Source organism: Rattus norvegicus, chromosome 14, assembly GCF_036323735.1.
Source record: "Rattus norvegicus strain BN/NHsdMcwi chromosome 14, GRCr8, whole genome shotgun sequence".
Lineage (NCBI taxonomy): Eukaryota > Metazoa > Chordata > Mammalia > Rodentia > Muridae > Rattus > Rattus norvegicus.
Window position 1 is genome coordinate 83,503,083 of NC_086032.1, and position 12,046 is coordinate 83,515,128.

A 12,046-nucleotide genomic window follows, 5' to 3' on the forward strand; every position below is an offset into this window, starting at 1 on the left:
AGCAAAACGAACCTGTAGTGTTTTGGTTTTTTTTTTTTTTTTTTTAGTAATCAGATGTGTGCCATGAAAACTAGCACTTAGGGATTGCTACCGTACGGAATATGGTAAGTATTCGAAATATTTTTGATGGGCCATGGATAGCTTGAAACTTATCAAACAGAAAGCTCTCTTTTCAAAACCTCCTTCTCCTGTATGCTACCATCAAAACTAAGCAGTTTTACTTTCATTCTGTCAGACTTTTCCTGAGGTAAACTCAACTTCACCACCTCTAAGACTACTGACTTCTTTTTTAAAATAAAGTTTACTATTTAACAAAACTGCAAATAAATAAAGTATCATGCACCAAAACTAACCAGACTTCAGAGTAGGAGATGTGCATGCACAGGGAAACATAGTGAGTACTAGAAGAACAAATCAATCTACTAACAGTCTGCTGGGAAGTTTTTGTTTGGGGAACTTCTCCATCCTAATTTTAAAAAAAAATCATTTTGAAGCTAAATAGGAGGAGAAGGCCGGGATGGGACACAGCTCAGGTGGTAGTGCTTATCTGGCGTGCAGAGACTGGGTTCCACCCGAGGTCTCAGTGAGCCTGGCAAGGTGCTGCCTTGTAACCTCAACACTGTGCTTACGGAGCCGGGGCCTGGTGAAGGCGGCAGGATCTGAAGTTCAAGGTGACGCTCAGCTACACAGTGAGTTCTGAATACAGAAGCTAGGAGAGAGACTTGGAAAACAGAACAATACTAAGGACTTAAAAATAATTTAGTCTTGAATGTCACCAGTTAGACTAAATCCACTGCTTAGAGGAGAAAAATTCAAAGCAAGGGAAAAAAGAGAAGAAAGCTAGAGAGAGACCAAACAGCATGAGAAAGCAAAGTGCTTCTGCATGTCTGTGTCACAGGTAGAAAAGCCATTGAAGTGGCACAGGTAACTGTCATATTTAAGGCAGTCACACTGCAAGATAGGGAACAACACCCTTCTCCCAGGAACTCCTAATCCTAATCTCTTTAGGAAACATATGAAGGTTAGACTGGGGCTCTTCTGGGAAAGGATTTTAGAAAAAGTAGGAGTTAGTGCAGCCAGTGAGGATCCACAGAGGATTTCACAAAGATCTGAAAAGCAGCAAGGTGCAGGAGTCACTGAGCAAGTCCAGGACTCGAAAGATGAGGGTAGAGATTTTAAGCTCTCAAAGCTTCTGAAAGCATCGCCTGAGAGCACTCACATGCCAAGGACCGCTGAGTAATGCTGTAGCTTTTGTTTTTCCAAAAGACCATAAAACAAATAATTAAAAATATTTCATTAAGTATACACAAATTTTTATTATTTATATATTTATATTGATAAATATAAATATTATTATAAGTAAGATTACTTTTATACATTTATGATTAGGAGAATCTTAATCCTGACATATAGAATGGCCTCAGTTATGAACAGTGTTGTTTGGTTATTTTTTTTTAAACACTGTATAGGAGTGTTTCTTAAAAAAAAAAAATCTAGTTTCTAAAAAAAATCTCATAGTAAAGAACTGGTCTCATTTATAATAAAACAAAGTTCACAGTGAATTGCTCTGTTTATGTGGTAGTCTAGTAACATAATCTACAGCCTCAACTCAGATAAACATACATAAATACAGTATACATGTATGCATACACTACCATCTATACACAGTATACATGTATGCATACACTACCATCTATACACAGTATACATGTATGCATACACTACCATCTATACACAGTATACATGTATGCATACACTACCATCTATACACAGTATACATGTATGCATACACTACCATCTATACACAGTATACATGTATGCATACACTGCCATCTATACACAGTATACATGTATGCATACACTACCATCTATACACAGTATACATGTATGCATACACTGCCATCTATACACAGTATACATGTATGCATACACTACCATCTATACACAGTATACATGTATGCATACACTGCCATCTATACATTGCCATCTTACCTCCGGTTCCTTGGGATTTGTGTAAAGCTGTTTAAGGGAAAAATAGAGCACTTAATTTCCAAAACTTACCAGATTGCTGCTCATTGAGTACACTGTCTTTGCAAAGAGTTCCATTTGTGCTCTGTTAACTGAGTATCAGCTAGGCATATGTCAAGGTAGAGATAGGATGAGCTCTTACTCTACTAAAAACTCAGAATCTTTAGCACTTTCTATGAACACTAAATATAAAGAAGTTTATAAGTGATGTAAAGTATCTGTGATTAATATGACTGAACTGCAAATAAATTCTTAACTTGTTATGCCATAAATACTTAAATAATTAATATATATTATCAATGGTATCTCAACTTTATAACCTCATTTTATACCCATGGCTATATAAAACTTCAAAAACAGGCCCACAAAACTTTCAAAACAAAAAAAAAAAAACTCTGAATCTGTTTCATTTCTAAAATTATATTTAAATCCTAAGAGTTAATATGGTTTAATCTCTATGTTCTCCCATATAATAACATATATGCCAAGGAAATATACTGAACATTGATAATTTCTTATTAAAGCTCTGATATATCCAATTTTTCAATCCTAAAATGCTATAAATCTCAAGAAGGGAGGAAGGGAAGGATTTCTGTTTAAACGCTTTACTTGCCAAAAGTTAATGTAGAGACAGAGACTTGGTCTTCAAGTGTGTACTTACTGTTAACACCGCCATGTGCAGCTTCAGGAGAAAAGAAAACGGCTGTTATTATTTGCTTGTACTACAGCACAGACATTTCTGATAGAGACTAGTTAAAATACTGTGGCACAGAGAAAATATTCAGCAGGTCAGAAAAAGGAACTAATTATTCACTCATTCAGACAATTTCTATTACAAACACTGGCTTTACTAGGACAGAAGAAGAATATCAAAAAAGTTGTTATTTTCTAATTTGGGAATCAAAAGATATGCAAAACAATTCATTTTTGGTCAAAATTAAATATACCACAAGAATTCCTAAAAAGTACTCCTTTTGAAACTCACTGAGCAAGGTCAACAAATTAGAAAGTCTGACGTATCTCACAAACTCATGCCTCTCTGTATACCACAAAACTACAAAGACGTTCTCTCATCCCTAAAAATAATGCTGAATATACAGACATAGATACAATCAAGGCTGTGATAAATTCTCAAACCTAAAGTATAAAATGTGAGGACCATATCGGTAGCAGTTGACTAAAACGTTAGTGCCCCCTTGTGGCTATTTTGCCTTATAACTGATTTTTATGACCACACAGTGAAAATGTTAATAGTTTATTGATACATTAAAAAAAAAAAGAGTATGGGCACTGCTCTCAAGAAGCATGTCAACTAGCAAGGGGGACTAACATTAAGAAGATCACATGGCCGCACCGTTATACTCAGGGTCTGCTGTGAAGGAAGAGCACTCGGTGTCAGGACAACCTCAAGGAGGGACAACTTTAGCTACAGGACAGTCTGGAGCCAGGCAGGCCATGGGCACAGGGTCTGGACAGAGCTTTTTGTGCAAAGATATAGGGAACTGGCACCCTATAGAGTCTTCGCGCAGCCTGAGCAGTGAGGGAGGGTGGCTTAGAAAATCAGTAAGGACATTCAGGCCTGCTTGATCGTGCAAACGGCTTTGAATTCCTTTTTTAAATTCCTGGAAAATTCTTAGACATTAAGAATAACACGATCAGCGTTTGGTTTCTGAGCGAATGTCGTGTGGAACATGAGCAGGAATTGTGGGAGGTAAGAGCAGGAATAAGGGAAGTTACATAGCTCCTTCCGGTAAGAATTATTTAATATATGTGCTTACTTTAAAGAGTTCAATTGTACCATAAAATATAAAGCACCCAGAATTTCACAACTAGTAAGATGTTCTCCAACAGAACATCTTCCAAGGGCACTCGCTACTCCAAACTTGGTTTTACTTAAACTATCTTTTGTTTCTTTGGTTGGTTTTTGTGTGTGTGTGTGTGTGTGTGTGTGTGTGTGTGTGTGTGTGTGTGTGTGTAACGGTCCTGGCTGTCCTGGAACTCACTGCGTAGGCCACACTGGCCTGGAACTCACAGAGATCCACCTGCCTCTACTTCCTAAATGCTGGGATTAAAAGCTTGTGCCACCAGGGACATGCTTTTTTCTTCTCTTCCTTCTTTCCTCCCTTCTTTCCTTTCTTCCTGTCTCTTTCTTTAAACAAATAGGGTCTTGTCACATAGCCTGGATGGCCTTGATCATGGCTGTTAGCTGAGATTTATGGAGTTGCTCTTCTGAAGGATTCACAAAGCCTTTGCATAACCCAGTCCTAAGACATACCAGGCAAACCAGGAAGTCAACTGTGGCTGAGAACTGCTTAGGCAATCATCCTTCACACAACTCCTAGATCAGATAAGAGGTTCTGCTATGCGGAAATCAACTTGCTAAAAGTGCCTTTTGTGTAACGATAAAGAGCTTATGAAAAGTTCCAAGGTGTTCAGTCCTTCAGAGGCTGATCCATCCTGCTGCTGCCGCCCAGAAGCCTAAATTCATCCTGCAGTGCCTCCTTCTCAACCCAGACCACAGACAAGCAATGGTTTAGCAACAGTTACAACTGAACCCGTGTATAATTAGCAATCGTTAGCTCCCCTATGAGCAGCAATCTCCTCCTGCCATGGTCTAGAAGCCCTCCCCTGATTTGTTTTATCTTTGTATCCCTCTGTCCCCTGGGTCAAAATGGAATGAATGTGAATAACTGTTCGCCAAGGGTAGGAAGGAATGAGGGAACATATGACTACATTAAATAATTCAATGTAAAGCTTCTGCACCGCAACATTTCTTAAAGCAGAGCTGACAGGTAGGACACAGGAAAAGCGGAGGGGCAGAGTAGCAGCAATTTCTTTTAAATGCATCTCATCTCTCTGGCCAGGCCTTGACCCTTCATTTTTCTTGCTCTTCGTTCATGTCTACTGAAGCATGAGAGATCATGTGCACTTAAAATCTGGGCTGTGTTCTTTTAAAGCTCACAGTTAAACACAGGAGTTATAATTAACAAAGTAAAGCAGAGTAAAAATCCATTATTTAACTATTTCTTCTTTTCCACCTACACACTGATCAACACTATTTTGAACATGTTCAATGTGCTAACTACCAGATTCTTGTCTTCCTTAACCCACATCCTGTGGACCGTGTCCAGTGACTTCAGAGGAAATTCTGTGGTTAGAAGTGATATGCGTATATAAAAAAGGGGATGAAGCTTTCGTTTCTAGTTGATGTCAGGAAGACATCAGTGGGCGACACAGACAGACTAGAAGAGAATCAACAAACGAATACAAAGGCAGGCACTGCTATGCACTGCTATGCACTGCTATACACGGCTATACACGGCTATACACTGCTATACATGGCTATGCACAGCTATGCACTGCTATGCATGGCTATGCACAGCTATGCACTGCTATGCACTACTATGCACTGCTATACACTGCTATACACGGCTATGCACTGCTATACACGGCTATACACTGCTATACTGCTGAGCACTACAAAACAGAGTGGAGATGAGTCTTTAATCTTAAGGAAAATTTTCGAAAATCTTACGTATCTCTTTTCCAAAGCATCAAAACAACCTTGAATCCTGTCAAGAAATAATATCCAGTGTCACTATAGCCCATATGAACAGCCAAAAAAATAAATCCAAGTACGTAATTAGCTGCACTTCTATCTTGAAGCACATAAATTAGCAATCATTCTGCCTGTTCTGTCATCTTTTAGAACCCCAAGCATCTTTCCACACCTACAGAATATTACAAGTGACGGACAGGCCATTCTGAAGCGCAGAAGTGCGCTTTCATTCCCACCACCACGTGTTAGCAAACAGACAGGCGCGTGGTGAACAATTGCAGTCAGGACTTTTTTTTCTTTATATAAGTCCATTTTCTTCTAAAATTAAATTGATAGTTTAAAATAATAACGAATAATTGCTACAATTCCCAGGAAAGAAGACTAAGAAAAGCAGTTTAAGTAAATGATTTTACAAAATAGTTTTATGGGTAATTTCAGCCATGATATATGTTGTTCGGTTTTTTCAGAATTTACTTACCATTTAATAATATGTAATGACCCAGGACACTTTTTGTCTTCCCGGAGAATTTTTAAACTGAGGTCTAAAAAAAACAGAAACATCACTGTTATTCTGAAAAATCCACGCTCAATAGGGCATTTTCTTTAATTTATTTGTAAAATTTAGTTTTATGTTTTATATTTCTAACTTTGTTTTTGTTTTGTTTGTTATTGTGTTATTGTGGTTTCTCTGTGTAGCCCTAGTTGTCCGGAAACTTACTCCGTAGAATGGCTGGCCTTGGACTCAAGAGATCCATCTGCCTCTGCCTCCTTAGTGCTGGGATCAAAGGCGTGTCCACCACAGCCTGGCACACTTTGAATGTCTAAATACCCACTTTACACACGAATCCTATGTTGACAGTTACCTCAGTCCTTGTTTCGAAGTAGTGTATCAGACTCGCACTCTGGTTTCTTTTACTTATTTCCTTCTCTCTTACATAATCTACGGTGTCACTGAGGCCAAGTTAAACACATTCCCAATTTCATTCTTTATCATTTTCCCTCTTAATGAAAAAATATTAAACATAAATGCATACGTTATTCTCCAACATCTCTATGTGAGATTTCCCACGGTCCATATGAGAGAATAAAGGAAGACATCAATGTACACTGAACTCAGTATAGATACTGACTCGTGTGTGATTTAACAGGGGCCTCTTAAATCATCACGTGTTTATAAATGTACGGATTTGTGCACATGTGTGCACAGTGCAAAAGTGTGCCACGCTACCTGTGTGCAAGTCAGAAGTGACTTACAGTGTCTCCTCATTCTGTGGGTCCCAGATCATTAGGTTCGTAGCAAGTGTGTACGTCCCTGCCTGCAGAGCCATCTCACCAGCTCTCAGAGTCCTCTATCGCTTCCAATGGTTTTCCTACGCTAAAATTAATGTCACTTCCACCATTGTTGAGGAATAGGAAAATGATTCTACTTTGACAAAATACTTAGATGTTATTAAAAAGAGTGTCATACACACACGGAGCGTTTTTGTGACATGTCACTTTCAATACAATGCACCAAGGAGTAGCTTCTACGACACGGAACTGGAGCTAGGAGAAATGCTTTTGCCTCCGTGCCTAGGGCAGTCAATGCTCCTGCGGAGAGGCTGTACTTTGCAAGGCTGTCTGACTGATGAAAACTTCGGCGGTCCTAGAAAGTTGGAATGTTGCAGGTCCAGAGCTAAACTACAAATTATGTTGGGCTATCTCTAGTCCCCTTCGTGGCCAGTTATTGCCTACCTCTGTTTATGAGCTAACATCCTTTGGAATTTACCAACAGACTCCCTAGCTTACACCAACGCAAAAGCTGAGAATGTCAGCAGAGATTTCCCCACTCAGCTATGTACCCCCCACTCTTGAGGACTTTCTTTTTTCTGTAACTATAAGAACTTCGTGAAATTTCTTCCATAGTAGAAGATGAAAGTTGGCGTTGGCAGCAACCTACACGCGTGTCCCCGGCCCACGCCACTCACATCGGCCCTAGAATAAACTATCTCTTCTAGCTCTTGAGGTAAGAGCTGTGGGGTTTTGTTTTGTTTTAATGTCAGCACTAGCAACTGACATGGGAAAGGGGCTTAATTTCCAAAGTGTGCCTTCTTTTATAACTCCATGTTCCAAACAGGAGGGGAAACAAATTATATGCTACCTGCAAACACACTAAATCTCACAGACTTAGCAACTAAGTTGAAAGAAGAAATTACATGGAGGAAAGAAGAAAGAAGCACTGATTGCAAGAGCCGTGTTTATGTGGTCAGAGCGAGCAGGCACCCACTGATGTTCACCTGGAGAATCAATATCGCCTGAGAAAATCAAGTTAGGATGAAGCCATGGTGTCTTATTAAATATAAACATGAGAAATTTCAAATTAGATTTAGAAAAGTGGCATCTTACAAGGAAATATGTGCATAACAATAATAAAATGAAAAGGTGGGCTATTGTAAAAAGAACATAACTGATTAAAATAACTATCTAAATAACCATGCAAATCAACAAATGGATTTATGCTTCCTGTGCATATTTACATATGTTAATAGGGAGATTCCGTGAATTTCCTCAGCATCAAAATGTACCTCAAAGAACAAATTCAACTGAGGCACAAAATAATGTAAATCTTCAACATTAAGAGTGATTTTTGTTCTCACTTTTACAAGGATGGCTTAGAATGACTAGACACAGATCAACAGGTTTGTTTTTTCACTTGACAGCTAGCTTGAAGTTGATGGTTCCTATAAGGAAATCCAATTCACCCAGCAAAATTAAAATGTTAAGTGAATTGGTAAATTGATCTTGAAGTGCATGCCCATGAGTTGGAATTAGTGTACTCTGTGAGAGAGGGAAACTTCATCCTGCTAAGTAGAAAGAGGGACACTAGCCAAGGCAATCATTTCATCCAACTTTACCATCCAAATAGCGATCTCTGTAAGAGCTCTCTGGAAACAGGCCCCTCAGATACGTTATACACGAGATAGAGGTGGCAAAGAGTTTCTTCACCATCACCAGTGACTCACGCTCATTTGTGATTTGGGATGGGAAAATTGTTTTCTGGAAGAAAATCAAAGATGATAAAAATCAGTCTTCATGAATATTCAATTCAGTCCATCAAACCATTACCACAGATAGGGCAGAAACTTTTTAAGACTTCAAATCTGATACATTTCTAGATAATCAAAAGAAAACATGGCTCTGAATACTGAGTTAAAATAGATCTTCATAAAAGCAAGGCAGAACAGAAAGGCAATTACTGGAGTAATTCAGGACAAAAACAATTTTTCAGTGACCCATTGAACCAAAGCAAAATTGGGAGTTTCCCTATAATTCTACAACCTCATTCCTGTCTTCACACGCTCTTTGGACTTCACTGTAATCTGAATTTTCACCCTCATCTCTTTTATATCCCTCTCTCCAGAGTTACCATGTACAACTTATCAAAATCTGGTGGACCCCTTGTCTGGAGTATTGACACTGTATCCACATGACCCCTCAAGCTTGTCCACTGTATCCATATGACCCCTCAAGCTTGTCCACTGTTTCCATATGACCCCTCAAGCACCTTGACACTGTTGTGTTTTCTTGTTGTTTTGGCAGAACTGGGAATCAAACCTAGGACCTTGTTGCACGTTAAGCAAGAGCCTTGGTTATTGAGCTAAACTGCTACCTGCTACCACTATTTCAGCTTTCATCCATCCCTACACAGCTGAATCCCACCCCACCCACCCATCCCCTGACTTATTTTTATGAAACGAGGTCTCATTGTGTAGCCCTGGCTAGCCTAGAACTTAATTTGGAGACTAGGCTGACTTTCGACTCACAGAGATCTGCCTGTCTCTGCCTCCAGGATCAAATCCTCCTAGGATTAAAGGGTGTGCCACCACACCCAGCCCATTTCTCCTTTTTAACCAGCCATCCTCACGAGTGCAATCCTTTGTCTCTTCACAGTTCTCTTAGATAATCTTGTCTATCCTCACAGCTTCAGGGATAGTCTATAGAGAAGACTTCGACATCTAATTGGTGTTCTCCGCCTACAGTTCTAGTATCTGGGCGTCGGCTCCTCTACTACTTTGTAGACCCTGAAATTCAGTTTGTCTCTGATACCGTGCATAAAGCGTGGGCCCCAGTTTCATGCCTAGGCAAGAAAGTCAGCATCTATTCCAGTTACCAGGCTAGAAGCAGCTCCCTTTCTCTTTAGCTTTTCTCCCTCTCTCAATGCCATTTCTAACCACTGAATTGTCTCTTTTAATAAACCATTTTTTAAAGCAAGAAAAGAAACTAGAAAAGTTCTCTGTGTGCTCCTATGTGTGCAGGTACACGTATGTGCAGGTATACAACCATGTGTGTTTACATGCATATGGACACCAAAGGTCAACCTCAGTTGCTCTCTCTTTCTGAGATAGGATCTTTCACTGCCCTAGGTTAGCAAGCACCAGAGATCCCCTGCCTCCACCTCACGAATGCTGGTATTACAAGTGTGCACAGGCCTGGGGTCAAACACTGGTCTTCATGCTCGCAGAATGCAATGCTGAAGGACTCGTCCATCACCTGAGAGTGCCTTGAGAGTAGAATGGTAAGGAGGGACCATGACAGCGAGGTTAGGGGCACAGACTGTGCACTCCATAGCCAGGTTCAGATCAGTACTCTGTTACAAACGCAGTGTATGATCTGGGTGGAGGTCAGCCACCTGTTCTAGTAAATGCCCCGACAGTGAAATTCTTAGGCTTTGAAGTTAATTATGCCATATCAACAAGAAAGAAAATACAGATACATTATAAGTAAAGCTGTTTTAAGAAAAATCTCTTGCTAATAAATTGTTGCAGGTACCTGATTCTGCATAAATTCATCTCTCTTGTACCTCACTCAATCCATTCCTCTGCAAATAGGGGTAACAGTAAGACCTACTTGATTCCTACTTGATTGAGGATTAAATAGGCTAAAGTCTATGAAAGACTTCACATTGTCCCTAGTTCAATCATTTATTGTGTTTTGGGTTATGTGTGGGTTTTTTTCCCTTGTTATGTGAACACATATTAACTACTCTGTTAATTTATAAAACATCAATTACAAAGTAACTTCCAGGACAGCCAGGGCTATACAGGGAAACTCTATCTGGAAGAAAAAGAAAAAGGAAAGAAAGAAAAAGAAAACCAAAAGTGAAATAAAGAGAACACTTGTACTCCAGGCCAGCAAGAAGGCTCCGGTGTAAGGGCACCAAGCCTGATGGCCTTAGTTCCATCCCCAGGGTCACCAAGTGGCAGCTGACCTCTGCAAGGACACCAGGGTGCACTGCTCACTCCCATACTCAGTTTCCAGTTAGGGTTTCTATTGCTGCGGCAAAACACTATGACCAAATGCACCTTGGAGAGGAAAGGGTTTCCACAGCACCGTTCATCACTGAAGGAAGCCAGGACAGGAACTCAAGCAGAGCTGATGCAGAGGCCATGGACAGGCTCTACTTACTAGTTTGTCCCCTACGGCTAGCTCAGCCTACTCTCTTGTAGAACAGGAGCATCAGCCCAGGGATGGCACCATTCACAAAAGTCTCTTCCCCATCAATCACTAATTACAAAATGCCCTATAGGCCTGCTTATGGCCCAATCTTATACAGTCATTTTCTTTTCTTTTCTTTCTTTTTTTTTTGCCATTTTCTTAATTGAAAATCCCTATTTTCTGCTGACTCTAACTTGTGTCAAATTGATATAAAACTAGCCAGCATCCCACACACACATAAATAAACATGTATACATACATATAATATATTAAGAAATAAATTATTGTGATAAAATTTTAAGTTTATTTTTCCTACTCTTGGCAACAGTTTGAATGAGAACAGACTCATATGTTTAAAGGCATTGTCCTCAGCTGATTGAATTGTTTGGGAAAGATTAATACATACGGCCTTGTTGGAGGCAGTGTACCACTGAGGGTGGGCTGTGAGGTTTCAAATGCCATTCATTCTATGTTCATTCCCAGATGGCGTGCATAATAGTTCATCTCTCTCTGTCTCTGTCTCTGTCTCTGTCTCTCTCTCTCTGTGTCTCTCTCCCCTCCCTACCCCCTTCCCTCACGCTTCTGTAACAAGACTCTGAGGCCATGCCTCCTACGCTGACTTCCCTAATGGCCACGTGCTCACCCTCTGAACTGTAAGCTTCCAACAAACTCTTCTTTCTATAAACTGCCTTGATCATGGTGTCTTACTATAGAAATAGAAAAGTAACTAAGACATTCACTAAATCAAAGTTAATTAAATCCAACATAATTGTGGGGGCTTCGCACAGTATTTTTAAATTGGGAAAACTTTAGAACCCACTTAACTCAATGTACTCATGTCATAGGTCCTAAAAGGAAATCCAGAAAGGTAAGAGATTTGCCAGATCACAAAGCCTGCAAGTGATAAATGTCCTTTTATTATACTCTACAGGTCAACCGCTGGACTTCTGACAATCTTAATAAAGTTACTACCTACAAACATAT

The 12,046-nt window shown here is 39.8% G+C and overlaps 1 protein-coding gene across 8 annotated transcripts in view; it reads right to left on the bottom strand.

The window, feature by feature from the left end:
* The window catches only part of Hormad2 (HORMA domain containing 2), an 85,461-nt gene that overhangs the window by 64,528 nt on the left and 8,887 nt on the right, over window positions 1-12,046 (bottom strand). For 7 of the 8 annotated variants that reach the window (XM_063273477.1, XM_063273476.1, XM_008770343.4 and 4 more), the window contains 5 exons: window positions 8,482-8,623; window positions 6,066-6,129; window positions 5,564-5,600; window positions 2,690-2,710; window positions 1,993-2,019 (listed from right to left, as the gene is read on the bottom strand). In XM_063273477.1, coding sequence (XP_063129547.1) covers window positions 1,993-2,019; window positions 2,690-2,710; window positions 5,564-5,600; window positions 6,066-6,129; window positions 8,482-8,623 — 291 coding nt within the window. The remainder of the gene's footprint in view (window positions 1-1,992; window positions 2,020-2,689; window positions 2,711-5,563; window positions 5,601-6,065; window positions 6,130-8,481; window positions 8,624-12,046) is intronic. The other variant, XM_039092294.2, reaches the window with a different exon arrangement.